Genomic DNA, 21,787 nt, shown 5'->3' on the forward strand with positions numbered 1-21,787 from the left:
GCAGTACAGCATGCTTGTTATACTCACTGTGGAACCTAAGGGGTTAATCCTCTGCATTGTGTAAAAAAGCTGCTTTATCCTGTCTGAGCCATGGGAGCACTCTGGGAAATGCTCTATAGCTAGAGAGTTTTTATTTTTTCTTGGGACGGTGCATGTGACTGGCACAGGGCCAATCAGCACTGTCCAGATAGAAGGTCAGGGGTCAGCATCATAGGACTGTCAGAATGAAAACTCGTCCTACAAGCTTTAACTAGACACTCATAGAAGTCATAAGACTGCAATACACCGCTGATGAGAAAAAGGTATTTAGTTGTTTATATTTACTAAATGAATTGCTTTTCTATGTTCTATGTACTGTGGGAGACCAGATATAGTGAATGCAGAGTCCTGGGTTTAGTAACACTTTAACCCTCAGTCTACAAGTGGCATACACATTAACACTTCCAAACTGCAATTTGTGATTTGACAATTGTGCAAATCGGTATATTAAAATTTTCAATGTAACAATTACATTGAAGGGAAGTATTTGCATTATCTGTTTTGTTGAATGCATTGATAACCCCTCAGCCCTTTTTTATCCCCAATTGTTTGTTCCCTGCAGTCCTTTATAATTATTATGCACTCATGTACATTTCAGGCCACATTGTCAGCAGTGCTCATTATGTAATAGAGTAGACAATTTTTTAATTACTGCTCATCATATTAAAAATGTTTCACAAGAAATAAAAGCATTCAAAGCAAACAGCCACTGGAGTGTTGATGCAGGTGCCTTTGTGATGCACATTCTTCCTTTGCAAATGCCTGGCAGATTTCCATGCAAAAACAATAGTAATGCCAGATTATTAATACTATCCTCTAGGAGACTGCATACTAAGCTTTTAATACCACAGCTACTCAAAGCTAATAACGGTTGTTAGTATTCCTGTCTCCATTTAACTAGTGAAATAGCCAACAGTCACTGACACATGACCACATTTTCTATTTCTGTGTGTGCTTTACGTTCACTATAATATAATGTAATCACTATAATAGGATTCAATCACTATAGTATACTAGGTTGTAAGCTCCAACGAGCAGGGCCCTCTGATTCCTCCTGTATTACATTTTATTGTAACTGTACTGTCTGTTGTAAAGCGCTGCACAAACTGTTGGTACTATATAAATCCTGTGTAATAATAATAATACGATGCAATTACTATAATACAAATTTATCATATGCCGTTATCTATGAATTATGCTCATCATTCTGTTGGTTGCATTTTCATGATCCCTTGTTTTCATTTAATGAACTTAAATGATGGCCGCATATCCACAGAGCATGGGCAGGTTCTCAAGAGGGGTCACTACAGTAATTTTAGGACTATGGACAGCCGAATGATACCAAGTCCACTTATCTCTCCAGCGTATTTGTTTTCATAATTACAGTATTTATCGGCGTATAACACGCACCTTAATTTTAAGAGGGAAGTTTCAGGAAAAAACATACATTTTAAATAAAGAATTTTGAAGCAAAATAAGGGTCAATGCCCATCAATGCAGCCTGATCAATGCCCATCTGAAGCCTCAAAATTGCCCATCAATGTAGCTTGATCAATGCCCATTCGCAGCCTCACAATTGCCCATCAATGCAGCTTGATCAATGCCCATCTTCAGCCTCACCATTGCCCATCAATGCAGCTTAATCAATGCCCATCTGTAGCCTCACAATTGCCCATCAATGCAGCTTGATTAATGCCCATCTGGAGCCTCCCCATTGCCATGAATGCATCCTGATCAATGCCCATCTCAGGGAGGGGGGGCGGGATGAGCTCCGTCAGATTACATAGAGCAAGAATATCGCGTTTACTCGGCGGCCTCTTTAATACAAAGTCCCGCCTCCTGGACCGGCATCTATGATAGACAGAACACTGGTCCAATGCCGGCCCAGGAGATGGGACTTCCTATTACAGAGGCCACTGAGTAAACAGGAAATTCTCACTGTATGTAATCTGACGCCAAACGTCCCGCCCCAATCCCTGTTCTCTCCGAGGCGGCCCAAATTGCAGTATCAGTGTATAACACGCACACACTATTTGCAACCGATATGCAGGGTGAAAAAGTGAGTGTTATACGCCAATAAATACAGTATTATAATTGTTAGCCTAAAAGATGCCTAGACCCCCTGCAGTTTGGTTTTCACTGAAAATCACATATAGTTTGCAGTTCTCACGTTATTTCCTTTGTTGACAGCAACCAAAGCATAGTACAGAGTTGTAAAGCGGAAGTAGAATTTAAACCACAGTATATTACAGTATACTGAGGTATGTGGCAGACAGATAAACATTAGGAGCTAAGAAAGGACAGGATAACAACCTAATATGATGCAATAAGCTAATAAAGATAATATAAAGCAGAATATTGATCGACTCAAGAAGTCCTTCTGCTCAAGCACTGCATGTCTAGATGCACATCTAGTAACAAAGCTTATGATTCAAGGGGTAAAACACCAGTGGTAGAGAAAATTAGAGGACCAATGACTGCTCACAGTAGGTGTTTGGGTGCTGGCCATTTCAGGCTGTATGGTGCTCCAATGGACAGAACTTGAGAATGTTGTTTTGCAACTTACGAACATTTCAAAAAGTCTTCTCCAATTTTTTAATTATTCACAGTTTATATTACTTAAGATCCCTTTTATTTTGAATCAAATACATATATGAAACTATATTGAGGATTACCTGTAATGACTCCTAGTGTGAGGTAGAGATACTCTAGGCTTGTAGCAAAGGAACTCAGGACAAGTCCTGTGGATGCAAGAAGTCCACCGAGTATGATGCCCACTTGACAAGAGACATGGTTGCTCACATAACTTCCAAGAGGGGCTGCAAAAAGCAGAATAGATCATTATATAGTTTGTAAGATACATTTAAAGTACATCAGAGGTGAACAAGAGCAGTAGGGAATTACCTGTTCAAATGGTCATAGGACTTTCCTTTTGAGCAACATACTTATGAATTGGGAAGTTTTGGGAAGAATTATATCCGTTGAAGTCTTCCCATTCCCCTGTTGCCCCTATACTTAATAACCTTCACTTTCCTCTGGGACAAGATCCACAAACATTTTCATGGTGGGTTAACAAGGGCCTTTACAGGATAGCACATTTCATAGACCATAGAGGAGTTAAACCTCAGCAATACTTCCGAGAAACATTGCAAATGCCCCAAACAGAATCCTTTCGTCTTGGTCAAATCACTCGCTTCATAGAATCACTTGATACTGATCTAGCAGTTATAACCTCTAAATCCTTATTTGAAAACAGATGTTTACATATGCCTGATTCACGTGGGGGAATTTCAGATCTCTATAATCTCTTCAATGCTAAACAGTCGAAACCCTCCTATCAATTGTCCTGGGAAACGGACCTGGGTGAATCCATAAGGGACGAGGTCTGGGAGCGCTGGTCGGCCATGGTTCACAGAGGGATACTTAATACTTCCCTAGTTGAAGCAAATTTTAAGGTACTATCCAGATAGTATTTAGTTCCGGCGAAATTAGCCAAATTGTATCCTGAGGCATCACCTCTATGCTTCAGGAAATGCGGACAAATAGGTACCATGTTTCATATCTGGTGGACCTGTCCCAAGGTACAACACTTGTGGGACAAAGTTTTCAAGTTGATCCACTCAGTGACTGGGCACAATGGGCCAGATCCACAAAAACCTGACGTAACTTAAAAAATCCAATTTAAGTTACACTGGCTTAAAGTTTCTACCTAAGTGCCTGATCCACAAAGCACTTATCTAGAAATTTCAGGCTGTGTAACTAAAATTCCGCCGGCGCAAGGCGTTCCTATTCAAATGGGGCGAGTCCCATTTAAATGAGGCGCGCTCCCGCGGCGGCCGTACTGCGCATGCGCGTCGGCCGTACTGCGCATGCGCGAAGTTACGTTACGCCGAGTTTTGAGAATCGCGACGGCTTAAAGTTGCGTCGGGGAAAAAAAAAAATGACAGCGGCATGCATTCCTGAGGGAGAACTCCATGCCAATTTTCAAAGAAAAAACCGGCATGGGTTCCCCCCCCAGGAGCATACCAGGTCCTTAGGTCTGGCATGGGTTGTAAGGAGACCCCCCCACGCCGAAAAATTGACGTAGGGGGTCCCCCTACAATCCATACCAGACCCGTATCCAAAGCACGGTACCCGGCCGGCCAGGAAGGGAGTGGGGACGAGCGAGCGCCCCCCCCCCTCCTGAGCCGTGCCAGGCCGCGTGCCCTCAACATGGGGGGGTTGGGTGCTCTGGGGCAGGGGGGCGCACTGCGGGCCCCCCCACCCCAGAGCACCCTGTCCCCATGTTGATGAGGACAGGACCTCTTCCCGACAACCCTTGCCATTGGTTGTCGGGGTCTGCGGGCGGAGGCTTATCGGAATCTGGGAGTCCCCTTTAATAAGGGGGCCCCCAGATACCGGCCCCCCACCCTAAGTGAATGGATATGGGGTACATCGTACCCCTATCCATTCACCTGGAGGCAAAAAGTAAAAGTTAATAAACACACAACACAAGGCTTTTTAAAATAGTTTATTATTCTGCTCCGGACGCCCCCCCTGTCTTCGTTATTAGCTCAATTACCAGGGGGGGCTTCTTCTTCCGCTCTCCGGGGGTCTTCTTCCACTCTCCGGGGGTCTTCCGCTCTCCGGGGGGGCTTCTCCGGACTCCGGGGGGGCTTCTCCGGACTCCGGGGGGCTTCTTCCATCTTCTCCCCTCTTCCGCTCTTGACTCGGCGAACCCCGGTTCTTCTGCAGCTCTCCGGTGCCTTCTTCTTCAGCGCTGGCTGCCTGCTATGTTTGTGTGTTAGCTCGATTTCAAACAGGCAGCCGGCGCGGTCTTCTGTGGCGTCAGGGTCTTCTCTTCCTTTCTTCCGATGTTGCCTCGTCGCCTGTTGTCGCTGTAATGATGGAAGCGCGCCTTGCATCACATTTATATAGGCATCACCGTCCCATCATGCTCCGGTAGGTACCCACGTGGTGGGTGCCTACCCACGTGCACCCACCACGTGGGTACCTGCCGGAGCATGATGGGACGGTGATGCCTATATAAATGGGATGCAAGGCGCGCTTCTATCATTGCAGCGACAACAGGCGACGAGACAACATCGGAAGAACAGAAGACCAGAAGACCCTGACGTCACAGAAGACCGCGCCGGCTGCCTGTTTGAAATCGAGCTAACACACAAACATAGCAGGCAGCCAGCGCTGAAGAAGAAGGCACCGGAGAGCTGCAGAAGAACCGGGGTTCGCCGAGTCAAGAGCGGAAGAGGGGAGAAGATGGAAGAAGCCCCCCGGAGTCCGGAGAAGCCCCCCCGGAGTCCGGAGAAGCCCCCCCGGAGAGCGGAAGACCCCCGGAGAGTGGAAGAAGACCCCCGGAGAGCGGAAGAAGAAGCCCCCCCTGGTAATTGAGCTAATAACGAAGACAGGGGGGGCGTCCGGAGCAGAATAATAAACTATTTTAAAAAGCCTTGTGTTGTGTGTTTATTAACTTTTACTTTTTGCCTCCAGGTGAATGGATAGGGGTACGATGTACCCCATATCCATTCACTTAGGGTGGGGGGCCGGTATCTGGGGGCCCCCTTATTAAAGGGGACTCCCAGATTCCGATAAGCCTCCGCCCGCAGACCCCGACAACCAATGGCAAGGGTTGTCGGGAAGAGGTCCTGTCCTCATCAACATGGGGACAGGGTGCTCTGGGGTGGGGGGGCCCGCAGTGCGCCCCCCTGCCCCAGAGCACCCAACCCCCCCATGTTGAGGGCACGCGGCCTGGCACGGCTCAGGAGGGGGGGGGGCGCTCGCTCGTCCCCACTCCCTTCCTGGCCGGCCGGGTAGCGTGCTTTGGATACGGGTCTGGTATGGATTGTAGGGGGACCCCCTACGTCAATTTTTCGGCGTAGGGGGGGTCCCCTTACAACCCATACCAGACCTAAGGGCCTGGTATGCTCCTGGGGGGGAACCCATGCCGGTTTTGTTTTTTACAAATTGACGTGGAGTTCTCCCTCGGGAAAGCATACCAAATGCCGTCGCTGCAATGGGCCTTTACAAGGTGTGACTAACTTTACACTTTGTAAAACCAGCCCTAATTTTACACTTGCAAAATAACACTTACGGCGCAAAAAAGAAGCTAGAAAGCTTTGTGGATCGCCTTAAGTGCTAATTTGCATACTAGCAACGGCATTTCGACTCGAAATGCCCCCAGCGGCGGATGCGGTACTGCATCCTAAAATTAGGCAGTGTAAATCAATTACACATGCCGGATCTTCTGTGTAACTTTGGAAAAAGCCTTTTGAGGATCGTTTCCAAAGTTACACACAGACTGAACAGCACTTAAGTCGGAGTATCTCTTTTGAGGATCTGGCCCAATGTACCTATTGATCGAAAATCAGCATTGTTTGTAGACATATCTATTGATGTTCCTAGAAGTATTCGAGTTCTTATTTTTTTTATTTTCTCTGCTGCCAAGATTACAATAGCACGTGCATGGAAGACTTCAATTATCAGTATTAGAATGTTAAAAAATAAACTTTCGTGGATTATGGTCAACGAAAAATTGACCAGCATCCTCAAAGACAAGCAAGCAAAATTTGACGAGATATGGTCCCCATGGATTAAATACCTGCAGTCTCCATGATCCTAAGTTATAGGTTTTTGGGATGATTTAGATATGTAAACATTGATTTGGACTGATTGATAGTGATTTTATTATCTATATACTATATTCAGTTTTTATTCTTGAGAGGGGATGTAGAGATTCGTTGTTTGATTGTTAGATGACTCGTCCTCCCTTCGCAACACTACCTGTTGCATGATAAGTTGTCTGAGGATGCCAGATGATTTCCTAGATCTTATGCTTTGTGATGAATTACTATGTTACCATAGGTTTGTGGTATTTGCTCTTTAGGATGCACACATTTGATTTATATGTCCTTGTATATGATTAACTGGTTACCCCTTATTCCCTCCTTTTTATTTCTGTCATCCCTGAAATTTACTTCAATAAAAATATTGAACGTGAATTGGGAAGAACAACAATTGGCTATCTTCACTACTGGATACGCACACAGCACAGTATTATAATATCAGATCCTTGCTCTAGCTCAGAGATCTCCAAACTACGGCCCTCCAGCTGTTGCAGAACTACACATCCCATAAGGCATTGTAAAACTCTGACATTCACAGACATGACAGGAATTATAGTTCCTGAAAAACTGGAGGTTCATAGTTTGGAGACCCCTGCTTCTAGCTTACTATACAAAATCCATAAGTTAATTATTCAAATATGTATTATTCTAATTACATTTAGGATTACAAGATCTTTTCCTTAGGTTACTTACCACATAACATAGTGGCACAATCAACAATGGAATGTATCCAAGCCGTTCTTGAGTAATCTTGACCAAAATATAATTGGAATTCAACAAAGAATATTGAGATACACCTACAAATATAAGTAATAGGCAATGAACAGGTCATCACATTCTGCTGAATATGAGTTATGGGTGTTGGGTAGTTCTTTTAGGAAAGAGAAACTGACATACCTTGTAACGGCTCTTGTGCAAACTGTGACAAGAAAGCAGCCAATCACAATCATCCACCCCCAGCCACCATCAGGCGGTGTTGTGTGCAAACTCTTCTTCTTCATCATGGCTGCCATCCTCAGTCTGTTCTTCAGTCTACAGGTGCTACCTGAGGCAGGTAAAATATTTTGTACAGGGGCTTTGTACACATAAGATTATATCCAAATACAAAAAGATTTCCAGCGACATACGGAACGTTCCACGGAGTTCACTTTTTTATGGAAGATTTTATTTACCATCTGTAAGAGTAACATTAGAAATAGATGTATTCTGATTAAATTTCACAATTCAAAACATTATACACAAGGGTACAATTGTATAGCAGCAGCTAAAGTAGCCACTCCAACACTTCACAGCTACAGTAGTAGTAGTCACATTCAACTGGACTTGTTCTGTAACATTGAGGGCATTCCGCTGCTTAACCATAGAGCTTAATTTGGATAAGCAGCAAAATACCTTCAACATTACAGAACAAGTCCAACTGAATGTGCCTAACTACTACTACTAGCTATACCTTGACCTGGATTAATGAGAACCTTCACACACTTAGCACTGCATGCTTTTCAGCTCTCTTGGTGCACAAGTAAAGTAGATTGATTCCTTTAGAAAGTCCATTATTAACCAATTTCTGCACCTATTTCAACATCTTAAAGAGTAACTCCACTTTTGTTGAGAAAAAAAATACTCCCCTGGATAAACAATGTACATTACAAGGATTTTATTTTGTTGAGGATTCCTTCCTTTTGATATATATCCTTTTGATATTCTGATTGTCTGTGTCCATGTTGTAAGTGAATCTAACAGGAGTGGTTTTATAATTATCAACCAGCTGCTGCACCTGCAGGGCATTAACCTCCCTGGCGGTATGATTATTTAAGAAAATAGGTGCTGAAAGCGGTACCATTATTTGCAAGGAAATTTGGCGTTTTATACTGTAGGCCTGTAATTCTTAGGAATAACTCACTTAAATATGTCCAAACAAGAGTCTAGTAGGCATCCCGGGTATGAATTTTTTTAAAAAACAAAATTATAAATTATAATATAATAAATAATTATAAATAATTCTAACAAGTAATAATATAATTATAATAAAAATTATTCAATAATGTAATCAACTCAAAATCACTGAAATTTGCTCAGTTGCAGAATTGTCGCTGTCATTACTTTTATTTCTTTATGACAAATTTCCCCACAAATCGCTATTGCACAATTCTGCAAGTGATTATAATTTATTATCGCTGTTTTCTAGCTGCTCTAAAATCATTTTTGACATAAAGGGACACTTTTGGTTGCATTGGACAATCTACAGTTTGCAGGCAGAAAGAACAGTTTTTATTATATAAAAGTACATGTAGGACACTGGGCAGACCACTAGGGACAAGGGGGGTGTGTATTTTTTACATACAGTACTGTAATCTATAAGATTACAGTATACTGTATGTAAGGTGTTTGTTTACCTTTTTGAATTTGGCGCCCTTCTCCGCCCCCGTGCGTCGTAACGTCGCAGGGAATGGAGATCGGCAGCACACAGAGGCACTGTGTGTAACGAGCGAGCACCCGCTCGCTCACACAGTGCGGTGGCATCGCTGGATCCAGGGACAAGGTAAGTAAACCATGCCTATGGATTCAGCGAGGCGAGCCCGAGTCTGACTCGGGGTTACCGATCGCAGCACAAAAATGTAACCCCAAGTCAGACTCGGGAATACCGCCAGGGGGGTTAATAAGGAAACTTGCAGGGTCTGCATCCCTTTACATGTGATTTCCTATTCGGAGTATCTCACCAAAAATTGCATTTTTGTTGCAGGGGATGCCTGAAATCTGATTAGTATCTTAGTGTAGACTTCTGGCAAAATCAGTGAGCCAATCACACAAACAGAAAATTACGTTTCTGGGAGGCGTTCTGTACACATTCTATGTACAGTACACCCCCAGGTAGGCATATTGCATTGCACTTTACAGAAAATTACAGAGCTCCAGTTTGAAAAGTAAAGGTAATTTTTAATAACAATACAATATGATTATAATTTAAAATTGTATATGCTATACTATTTTTTTTCTATTTGCTATTTTTTTACCCACAAATGTGGAGTTACCCTTTAACCACTTCCCGACCAGCTCCTGTACATATACGGTGGCAGGATGGCTCTCCTGCGCAAATTACCGTATATGTACGGTGGCTCCTAAAAGCCATAGCACGGTCGCCGCCGGCCACCCGAGATCACGGGCACAAGAGCCAGAACAGGGATTAAACACAAACAAATCCCTGTTCTGACAGGGGTGGAGAAACAAATCGTCTGTTCCTACTAAGTAGGAACAAGTATCTGGCTCCTTCTCTAGTCAGTCACATCCCCTCACAGTTAGAAACACACCTAGGGAACACATTCACCCCTTGATCGCCCCCGAGTGTTAACCCCTTCCCTGCCAGTGACATTTACACAGTAATTAGTGCATTTTTTTTTTAGCACTGATCACTGTATAAATTTTAATGGTCCCAAAAATGTGTCATAAGTGTCTGATCTGTTCACTGCAATGTCGCAGTCCGGCTAAAAATCGCAGTTTGCAGAAATTAATAGTAAAAAAAAAGGTCATTAAGGGGGTAAACCCTTCCGGGGCTGGAGTGGTTAAATACTTGCCCTGTTGGTGGTAGTTCAGAATTTTTTTTGTAAAAAATGGTAGCATAATCCATTGATGCAGACAGAGGAACAGTAAAGGACGTTGCTGTGACACCACAGGAGCATGCATGATTAGTGAGAGAGAGAGGGAGAGTTAGAGAAAGGGAGAGGAGGAAGGCTCTTATCAATGGGGGAAAAAAATCTATTGTTTCAAATTGATCTTTTTTTCCAAAGGATGGTTGCTCAAGGATGTCCATTGTGCCCTTAGGTGTAAGACTGTCATATAATATTGCCAAAATTGACCATATCTGATGACAGACATCCTAATTAGGCAACATAACAAATATGTGTACTTATTAAATTAATATAAAAGCCAATAAATACAATACATATAAAGCAAAACTAAAAAAACAAGAAAAAGTAGAATCCACTATTATATTTTACAACACAGATTACCTGAAACCAATGAGTATCTTATGGTCGCATTGGCCACAATAGCTAACAGGTGGATAGATTTCCTATCAATATTCATGGGAGAGGATGGATCTGTTCATCCTCATGACCATAGTTATAAGGCTAGATTTGCTGTAAGTTTTGCTTCCAGGTCAACATTTTTTTTGCTATGCAAAGATAGTAAAAGAACCACTTCCTTTTTCCTGTAGGAAAAAAAGGTTGATCCTTAATAAGTCGTAAGTTTTCCAGCCGTCTGGAAAGTCTCTGGTACTCATGACAAGCTCTTTGTTGCCAGTTCTTATTTTTTACTACATGCTTATTACTAGTAATCATACAGTCTACTCTTAAGCCCAAGTGCACGTAAGAGATATAGCTTGCTCACCTGAATGCAAATATGCAGATGATTAAAATGCATTCGTCTACATGTCTACAATTTACAAAGAGACCTCATTGCTTTCAATGGAAGTGGTCATATTGGCTGCTTTTTTTGTGCACTAAATCAGGTTCTCGTTTGCACCAATCCAGACAGATATTGAGAGTTCAGTGGTGAATGGTCTGCCGTATCACAATTACGAATTATTATTGTACTTCTGAACTCCAGACAAAACATATGGTTAAAAAAGTTTGATACATAGCCATAAAATTCCATTTTACCAGTAGACGTTTGATGTGCATATTACTTTGTTAGATGAGCCTGTTATTTATTGTATAAAACATATCTATCTATGTTATATAGTAGGTAAAATATATGTAAGGTGAACATGTGACAACAACATATATTACAAACAGGCATAAATGGTTAAAAATGGGCAATACTTTGTGCTGGCGCAAAAACAAAACCCTGGTGCTACCCTAGGTCAATATGTACACTTTGTCTTTTAAATATTTAAAGTTACTGACTTAGTTCATTTCCACACCATTTTGTGAGATGATTTGAAAAACCCATAGAGATAAAATGACTGCTAGCCGAGCTGCTTAATATTGTGTATGAATTTACAGTTTTGCCTATATATTAAAGCACATATCAAATTCATTCTAATACATTCCTATGTCCATTATAAAGTCAGAGGCTTTAGTCATTAAATGTAGTCTTACCATAGAAGAGCACATTGCCTGTATCCCTGCAGGTATGCCTACTGCTGAAGGTCCTTTGGGCAGTGTCATAGTTTTTAGAGCTACAGGCAGCTGCTACACAATCTATCCCTTGCTTTCTACCTTTGACCCTTTATAATGTGAGGAGGGGAGGGGGGCGCCTGCACATGTACTTCCTAGAGGTCTAAGGTTCTCAAACAGAGAGATCAGCAGCAGACATTCAGAGCAAACAATCCAAACATCAAGACCGCTAATACCTGGAAGGTGTGCTTACTCTTCCTGTAGGAGTTTTTGTGCATTTTTATATGTATATAAAGGCTCTATGCTGGCTTTTTCCCAAGGACCACCATGTTACATTGAGATGATAACTTTGAGCATAAAATGGGACAATATGCTGTGAACATAATCATAATAATTCAAACAGCAAATCTTAGAAATATTGCAGAATATAATGGCATAACATCAACAATCCCTTTGAAACAATTCATGTCAACTAGTACGTTATATACTGTAGATATCTTCTTTAGAGTTTGTCTAGAAAGCAATAGCAAAAGTGCACATGAAGGTGAAAAAACAACAATATCTGTCATTGTCAGTAGGATGTTTTTCCAAATCCCACTCTTGCCTCATCTTTTCGGGAAAGGAACTGGACCCATGGGAAGAAGATCACAGCAAAGCATATAACAGAAGAAGAAAGGTAGCTGAGAAAAATAACCTGTCCATTAGGTGGATTCAGAGAGAGTTAGGCCGGCGTATCAGTAGATACGCCGACCTAACTCGGAAACTGCACCGTCCTAAGTTTAAGTGTATTCTCAAACTGAGATACACTTAAACCTATCTAAGATACGACAGCCTGCGCCGTCGTATCTTAGGGTGCAATATTTAGGCTGGCCGCCAGGTGGCGATTCCATTGAGTTTGGCGTAACATATGTAAATAACTAGATACGCCCGTCGCAGTAAAGATACGCCGTTTCCGTAAGAGATACGCCGCCTAAAGATAAAGATGTCCCCTAGGTGGCGTAGCCAATGTTAAGTATGGCCATCGTTCCCGCGTCAAAATTTGACGTCGTTTGCCTCAAGTCGTTCGTGAATAGGGCTGGACGTAATTTACGTCCACGTCGAAACCAATACGTTCTTGCGGCGTACTTTGCCGCAATGCACACTGGGATATGTACAAGGACGGCGCATGCGCCGTTTGTAAAAACCGTCAATCACGTCGGGTCACAGTTAATATGCATAAAACACGCCCCCCACATCCTCATTTGAATTAGGCGCGCTTACGCTGGCCTAATTACGCTATGCCGCCGTAACTTAGGAGGCAAGTACTTTGTGAATACAGTACTTGCCTCTCTGACTTACGGCGGCGCAGTGTAAATACGCTACACTACGCCGCCGCAAAGATGCGCGCCCCTACCTGAATCCAGCTACATGTGTATATAGTATTACAAATGCTGGTCTAGCACTGCCAAATCTGTATTTATACTACATGTCTTCTCTTTTAGTTACTCTACATTGGTGGCTTTACGTCCCTGAGGAGAACCTAGCCTGGGAGGCAGCTAGAGTTGGTTCCCTGCAACTGCTTCAATCTTTAATACACAGGGGACCCAGGTCCCCTGGGCTTGGTCTACTATACTTAAATGGCCCTCTTCTCCTGGGATTTGATCCCTTAATACCCCCCTTTGAGACAATCCCATCCTACCACATCTTTCCACCCTCCCAGAACCCCAGATTTGGACAAGAGTGGGTATACATGAGGTAGGAAGGCTGCCGCTCCAGGTGAGCACACTAGAACAATCAATGTCCACTCAGGAACCAATGGGTGCCGGCAATGCACGGGATATGCAAAAGATGAACAGCTGTTTTTCCCACTGTGTGCTGATGCTTGTAGTGCATTTTTCCTTTACCCAATAAAGGGCACGTCTTTTTTTAGAAATTGGAGTGCGGCTGTCCATATCTTTCTTCTTTTGGGTATACATGAGCTGGGGCATGTCTTCCCAACCAGGGAATTCATATCCTACGACTCACTGAAAAAAATGTTTGCCCTTCCTAACTGGTATTTTTTCAAGTACCTATAACTATGGCATGCTTTTAGGACCTAGTCCCCCCCTATCACCTGTCTTTCAACAACACTCCTTGGAGTCTGTTTTAAAGGGCCTGATCTTGATAAGTCCCTTTCTCATGCATTCTCATGCATTCCTTAGAACTCATCATGGGGCCAGAACTTCTCTATTATTCCAGAAGTGGGAAAACTGACACCCCCACCCACTGTGAGAAGGAATGGGAGGATGTGGTGGCTCAATATACTAAACTGATGATATCTGCTAGCGATAAATTTATCTGTGTGATATTTTTACATAGGGTATATTAGAAGTTGCATTGCAATAAGCCCACCCTTTTTTCACTCTGTGGCAAGTTTAAATGACACTGGCACCTTCATCATATGGTGTGGAGGTGCCCCCTGTATGCCGATCATTGGAAGCAAGTTTCATCCCAGTTGGCCAGGGCACTGAGACTGTCACTGGTTCCAGATTCCACTGTTTTGCTGCAAGGCATTTATGGCTTTTTCTCTATTTCAAAACACAATAAACTGCTGCTGTTTTACATGTCCTACTATGCTAGAAAAAAAATTCACCTTAAATGGCAAACTTTCCACCCCACCATCCTACATTGGTTGGTGCTTGACTATTAGATTGGCACTCCCCTTATACCAACTGACAGAGTATATGAGCTAAGGCATGGTTGGATTCGGCTTTTTCTCCCCCTTGCCCCCATCCCTACTTTTCCCCTTCTTCTTGTGCCTTGAAGAACTTGTTGTTAAGATGGTATGTGTTAGGACATCTTTCAGCCTCCTGATTTAAAGGTATCCCCCTTAATGTGCTGACATCTACCTGCTGCTATCGTAAACTCTATAATTCTATGTTATTGACAGGTCTGCCTGAAGTATAAGTTAAACCTAAAAATTAACTTTGCTTATTTGCTCCCTCTTGGTCTGTTAAGTGTCTTGTTATACTAGGACAAGAAGGGCATGGCTGGCAAGACCACCAGACACAATGAAGCAGTAGAAAATGCCTGAGAAAAGAAAAGAAATGTAGCCACCTTACCTATAGGTAAGTTTTCACATATAAAAAATATTTTCTTCGGTTTGGGTACTTTTTTTAAATTTGAGGTCAGGCTTTTCATCTGAAGTCAGATATTGTTATAGAATATATCTGCCGGGGGCGTGGCCTGACGCGGAGGACAATGGAGGCTTTCTGAGGAGGCTCCGTATAGCCGAATTCAATCAATAGCCATCCGGTACCTAGATTCGGAGATTATCGCTCCTAAATCCTCCATCCCTACTCAGGATATCCCCCAGTACATTTCGGTACCATTATTGTACCTTCAAAGGGACCCCCGGTGGTGTACGGTGCTCCGTAACGGAGCTCTGTAGGAGAGATCTCGTCGCCATTTTGGGGCCTACGAAGCCTTCTCCTCAGGCGCACTCAAGTGGGGAAGACTGGGCAAATACTGACACATTCATTGTGTCTTCTCCCTCGCGGGTAGCAACCGCAGTGAGGAGGATACGTTACCCGATAGACATAAGGCATACTTTGTACCCCAGCACCGGATCCCTCGCTCCTGAGGCCTATGCTCCCTCCTTGATCCACGGTCTCAATTGCCGCAGAAGACGTCACGATCGAGTACAGCAGGGAAGGCAGACAAGTTAATCTGCCAGTCCTCTCCCATCTGTACCGCATCGATCGACGGGGGGACCCGAGACGAATGTCTGACAGGAGACTGGTGGAGATACACAGCTGATATACCTTAGGCCCTCTGACGTACTTTATAATCAGGCTGTGAGGGGGAACGTCGCCATCTTGTGGTCTAAGAATATATTATATTACAGAACTAGTTCTTATGTACTATAGACTGCATGGATTCAGATTGGCCTTTTTATTTTTTATTTTCTTCTAATTAATTCATCCCCTGGAGCCCGAAAATTGGAGTGAGATCATCCGTTTACTTGCACCGGTAAAACGCTGCCTCAAGAGGGAAACTGAATAGTATTTCTGATCGGCGACCGGGAAAAGAGCCCGATCTTACTATCATAAGCCCACAGACATCATTTGAGGTCTATGTGAGGAGGTAACGCTGCCATCTTGCGGCCTGCATACTTCAAGATACTATAAAAATAATATGAACACTTTTCTGTGGCAATAACTACTGAAAATACACACTTTTCTCTCATAATCCGCCTCAGTAGCTTAAACTCGATGTGTGGTGACTTGTGGTAATTTTGAAACATACATGATCCAATATGTCACGCTATTTGGAGTTCTTATTGTATTTATCTCTTCTCTAATCTGAGGTAATTCTTTTTACACTGGCTACCTGACTGCAATAATAGTCTAATAGCGGTAGTCAAAGATTGGTTACCAACTGGATACGGTGCCCAGGGTAGGTGTTGTATATTGTAGGACTATCCTATGATTGCCCCTGCTATGGAAACTTGCTGAGGTATTCCTACACACCGTCCGATGTTAGTCGACAAAAGCTACAAACCAATCCGCTAATATAACACCTGCATGATATGTAATTTGAGGCATTTTTATGATGCTGATCTTTCCACAATACTTAATGTAAAGGCTCAAATCTGGGCCTGGTCTGTTCACATAAGCAATACCCACTGTAAGATGGTGGTTATAAGACTGTTATGCCTATAGGAGCTGATATAGGAGTGAACTGTTGATTTTACGATATAGAGCAACTCTACCCCTGCTGATAAGAATTCACTATAACACTTATTATATATGAAGGGGAAACAGGGCAAAAAAAATAAGAACTCAATTATCAAGGAGAGTCTTTTTGATATGGATACCCCTTCTCATACAAGTCCTCAGGTGTCTGTGGTGGATCCTAAGTTTACTGATGATTTCTCGTCTCATGTGACACCCTCCTCATCACCTCCTCCCTTAAGTTCTACTACATCTTCAGCTTTATTTTCATCTGTAGTAAGGGAGGGTATAATACCTATAATGGCTGATCACGGGATTCCTATGGTTTCTCCCTCACATGACCCTATACAAGTAACTGCTAACGTTGAAACTGCCCCAGAAGTTTCTTTAAATGTTGCTGATCTCTATAACAGGATCTCTGAAATGCTGGAAAGGGGTTTAGCTCACACGGCTGAGAAAATTACTAAAGATATTAGGGCAGACTTCCAATGTCTTGGCAATAGGATGGACTCAGTTGAGCATAAATTGGACACTAACGTTTCTAAAACTGAACAACATGATGATCATATCCATTTCCTACAAGAACAACTGGAGGCCGCTCAGGCTAAGATTGACGATTTGGAAAACAGGTCAAGAAGAGAAAACTTCAGGGTTAGGGGTCTTCCTGAGTCCATTATGGACGTTCATTCAGCAATACGAGACATTATGAGAATCCTCCTTCCATCTGCACCTGATATAAAATTGGAAATTGATAGGGCTCATAGATCATTAGGTCCACTGAGAAGAGATGGTTTGCCCAGAGATGTGGTGGTCAAGCCTCATTATTTCTCCACCAAAGAAGACATTATGAAACGGTCCAGACAACAGGAGAATCTTCAATACCAAGGTACTAATATACAAATATTTTCTGACATTTCACCATATACCATTCAGAAAAGAAGAGCAATGAAACAGTTATTGTCTGCCCTCATCAACAAAAACATCAAGTATAAATGGGCTTTCCCCTTCGCCTTAAAATTCAATTATAATGGTAGAAACCATATAATACATAATTTCCAAGAAGGTGAGCGACTTCTGTCTGATCTGAAAATTATATCTCTTGATCCTGTCATGGACACTAATCCGCCTCAACTTCCATCTGCCAAGAGGAACACACCTACTAGTCCGACTCAAAATCCTTGGAACAAGGTCAAGTACAGGAAAATTGGAGGTGACCAAGCACCCTGATATTGAATAGACTTACCCAGGACGTATCTCTTAATCTTTAATTCAGATGAATTTTTATCCCGGATGCTTTTTAAAAAAGAAGACTCCGGGACTACATGTCTAGTTTAATGCCGTTTTTCTTTAGATTATTCTCCTATTGTTTTTGGGTCATCCTATGATTCACATGCCTTTTTTCTTAAACTTGTTTTAAGGTGTAATGTTTAATCTGTCGGCAACTGACGACGGTGAGGTATTGAACCTCAACTTACCTCTTGTGTCGACATTTTGTCGACCCAATGGGTAAGAATATAGTCCTTTTCTGGGACTATGAAAAAATTTCTTGTTTGAATGAGGGAAGGAGAATCATTCTCTTCCCCCATTCTGGGTCACGAATTGACCTTGCACGATCTAATAGTTTATTGTGCCATATGTTTTTATATTTTTCTCTTTTTATCTCTCCTTTTCATTTCTTTTTCTTTCTTCTTCATACTCTCTTCGTTTCTTCAGCCTGCCTGCCATTGTTCGTATTTGTGAGACTATTGACGATATCTGTACGGTCCCGCATGTTCATAGATGTAGACAAGACTTATGGCTGGATCGAATGATGTATCTAAACCCCTTAGTGTTGTTACTCACAACACTCAGGGGTTGAATTCTCCTGTTAAGAGGCGTAAAGCCTTTCAAGTATACAAGTCTCTCCGTGTAGATGTGGTTTTCCTTCAAGAAACCCACTTTCCTAAACGATACAACCCTTCCTTTATGCATGCCCACTTTCCATTGTTTTACCTAGCTAAAGCAGAAAACAAAACTAAGGGTGTGGCCATTTTGTTTTCTAGGTATTGTAATTTTAACCTGACTAAAGAATTTGGAGATCCGGAAGGTAGGTTTCTATTGTTACAAGGTACCCTTGATGGCAGACTATACACATTTATTTCTTATTATGCTCCTAACAGAGGTCAGAAAAAGTTTTTCTCACAGATGCTTGATACCCTCCGACCATTTATGGAGGGGATCATTTTTATGGGTGGAGACTCTAACCTAGCTTTTGACACGGGATTGGATAAGTCCAAACCTTCTGTCAATGGAATCGTCAGACCGACTAAACTTAGTCTACAAGTAGCACGCATTATACATCAGTCTAGATTAACTGACATCTGGAGGGAGTTGAACCCCAAAATTAAGGACTATACTCACTATTCTAACCCTCACCATTCTTATTCGCGTATAGATCATATATTAATCTCTAACCATCACGTCCCAGCTGCCATTAAGTCTCACATAGTTGATGTTTCTTGGTCAGATCACTCGATGGTTCTATTGTCACTGAGGAGAGAGGACACTTCTCCTAAAGTGTCTCATTGGACACTAAATAAGTCTATTTTGAAGGACCCTGCCCTAATGAAGGATATTGAGCGATCTCTTCTAGAATACTTTAAGCATAATGATACAGGAGATGTGTCCCCTGAAACTCTGTGGGCTGCCCACAAGGCTTCTATCAGAGGCAAAATTATACAAGTGGCCGCTGGCCTCAAGAAACAAAGAAACATAGACATAAGGAAGCTGGAAAACAACTATATAGAGCTCCGTAAAAAACATAAATCTGATCCTCTTAACTTTCCTACTCAGGCACTTGATGCAGCTAGATCTGCCCTAAACTTGGTACTTACCACTAAAGCTGGGGAAGATATGAAATGGACTGGAGCTAATTTCTATAAATTTAAAGACAAAATAGGCCCGATGCTAGCTCATAAACTCTCACCCAGATTTCAATCACGGTCTCTCCCTAAAATAAGGATGACTGATGGTTCTCTTACCCTGAATCCTAGGAAGATAATGGAGGCCTTTCATGATTTTTTTTCTAAGCTTTATGCATCCACTGATGATTCTTCTTCAGAGGGAATGGATGATTTTCTAGACAATTTGAATCTACCTCAATTGACTGAAATACATAGAGAAATGATGGAGTCTCCCATATCAGCTGAAGAAGTATTGTTAGTAATTAAAAACCTAAAATTAGATAAAGCCCCGGGCCCTGATGGGTTTTCAAGTGCTTATTATAAAACATATTCGAGCATTTTAACACCCTACATGGTTAAATTTTTCAACCACATGACCGGTGGAGTTCCCATAGACAGGCAACTTAATTTGGCATATATTTCGGTTATCCCAAAGCCAGAAAAAGACCATAGCCTGGTGGAAAACTATAGACCTATATCCCTCATTAACAACGATCTTAAGATACTTACTAAGGTAATGGCCAATAGAATGTCCTCTTTCATTGGCCAGTATGTTAGTAAAGATCAAGTAGGCTTCATCGCTGGAAGGCAAGGTCCTGATCAGGTTAGGAGGGCTGTGGATCTGATCTCCATTTTGAACTCGGGTTGGACTGGTGATACTAATCAAAGGGGAATGCTTCTTTCTATTGATCTACAGAAAGCATTTGACTCAGTATCATGGCCATTCATGTTAGAAGTGATGAAACGTTGGGGGTTTGGCACGAAATTTCTTGGAGTCTTATCTGCACTTTACTCTCATCCTAAAGCTAATATACGCTTTCAGGGTATTTTTTCGGAACCTATTGAGATTCATAGGGGTACTAGGCAGGGTTGTCCTCTGTCTCCCCTGGTGTTTGCAATAGTTATGGAATCCCTGGCTATAGCTATTCGTGAAAACACAAACATCAGGGGAGTTAGATGTGCCAAAATGGAGCATAAATGTGCCTTATTTGCAGATGACCTTTTACTGTTTTTGACCGCTCCAGATACATCCCTACCGGAATTATATTCTCTTTTAGACAAATTTTCTATGGTTTCAGGTCTAACTGTAAATATGGCCAAGTCTAGGGCCCTCAATGTTTCTCTCTCTGAATCCACGGTTTCTCTACTGAAGGAAAATTATGGATTCAAATGGGACACCTCTTATATCAAATACCTGGGTATCTATTTGACCCCCAACATCCAAAACTTATATTTGGCCAATTATCCACCTATGTATAGAAAACTTGAGAAAGATTTGAGAGATTGGGGGACTCAGAATATAGGTTGGATTGGTAGAATTAACTTGGTTAAGATGACTCTTCTCCCTAGGCTTTTGTATCTTTTTAGATCATTACCCATACCGATAATTAAAAGTCATCTAAAATCCTTTCAAGGAAAGATTATCAAGTTTATTTGGAACAATAAGGGTCCACGCCTTCCATCTCGCACTCTCTATAACTTGCCTGAACAGGGGGGTCTGGGGGTACCCAACTTATTATGGTACTATCAATCAGCAAGATTGGCACAGTTATCGGAAACTTTTCTTAAACATGAACGCCCTGACTGGTTAGATATAGAAGAGCAGGCGATCCCGAATCTAACGATAGAGGAGTTAATGTGGAGTCCTACCAAGAATAGGCCTTCTATTTTATCTCCGACTCTTTCTCAAACCTTTGTTTTATGGGATTCACTTAAAAACAATCCCTCTCTAATTTCTAAAGGCAGACCTTTATCGAGTGTTTTTCTAGACCCACTCTTTGTTTCTAAAATTGAAGTAGATTCGTTCAAATGGTGGCATGACAAAGGGTTGTATCGTATAGGCCGTTTTTTTTCGCGCTCGGGTCCACTTCCTGAACAACACTTCATTGACAAGCTAGGTCTTCCTGTCTCAGAAAAATTAAGATTTTCTCAACTACATGACTATGCACAAAGCCTATGGGATAGTGGCTCGATCTCTGGACTATTGACACCTTATGAAAGTAATTGCGATCAGGGTTTGATCAGGAAGGGGAATATTTCAATCATATATCAATCGCTTGCTAATAACTGCACCAAATTACCTCATATGCTGGCCTGGGAAAGGGAACTTAATAACAATTGGGATTTATCTGACTGGTGTAGTAATTATACTAGATCCATTAAAGGATATGTGAATATATCCCTTGTAGAGGCTAATGTAAAAATGTATACTAGGTGGTATTTAGTTCCCGTTAAACTGGCTTCCATGTATCCGTCAACTTCGCCCCTTTGCTTCAGAGGTTGTCAGGGATTGGGGTCTATGGTACATATATGGTGGGAATGTCCCAAAATACGTGGATACTGGAATAAGGTGTTCAACATAATAAGACGTGTCACAG

General features: G+C 42.2%; 1 protein-coding gene across 2 annotated transcripts in view; it reads right to left on the bottom strand.

The window, feature by feature from the left end:
• SLC16A12 (solute carrier family 16 member 12) overlaps nt 1–21,787 on the bottom strand; it is a 102,008-nt gene that overhangs the window by 16,391 nt on the left and 63,830 nt on the right. Inside the window, exons 1-4 of one of the 2 annotated variants that reach the window (XM_040362110.1) lie at nt 11,756–11,862; nt 7,557–7,834; nt 7,353–7,456; nt 2,715–2,858 (exon numbers count right to left, since the gene is read on the bottom strand). In XM_040362110.1, the coding sequence (XP_040218044.1) occupies nt 2,715–2,858; nt 7,353–7,456; nt 7,557–7,672 (364 nt within the window). In that variant the 5' untranslated portion in view covers nt 7,673–7,834; nt 11,756–11,862. Of the gene's footprint in view, nt 1–2,714; nt 2,859–7,352; nt 7,457–7,556; nt 7,835–11,755; nt 11,863–21,787 lie in introns of those variants that run through there. The other variant, XM_040362111.1, reaches the window with a different exon arrangement.

Source organism: Rana temporaria, chromosome 8, assembly GCF_905171775.1.
Source record: "Rana temporaria chromosome 8, aRanTem1.1, whole genome shotgun sequence".
In the NCBI taxonomy this organism is placed as follows: Eukaryota; Metazoa; Chordata; class Amphibia; order Anura; family Ranidae; genus Rana; species Rana temporaria.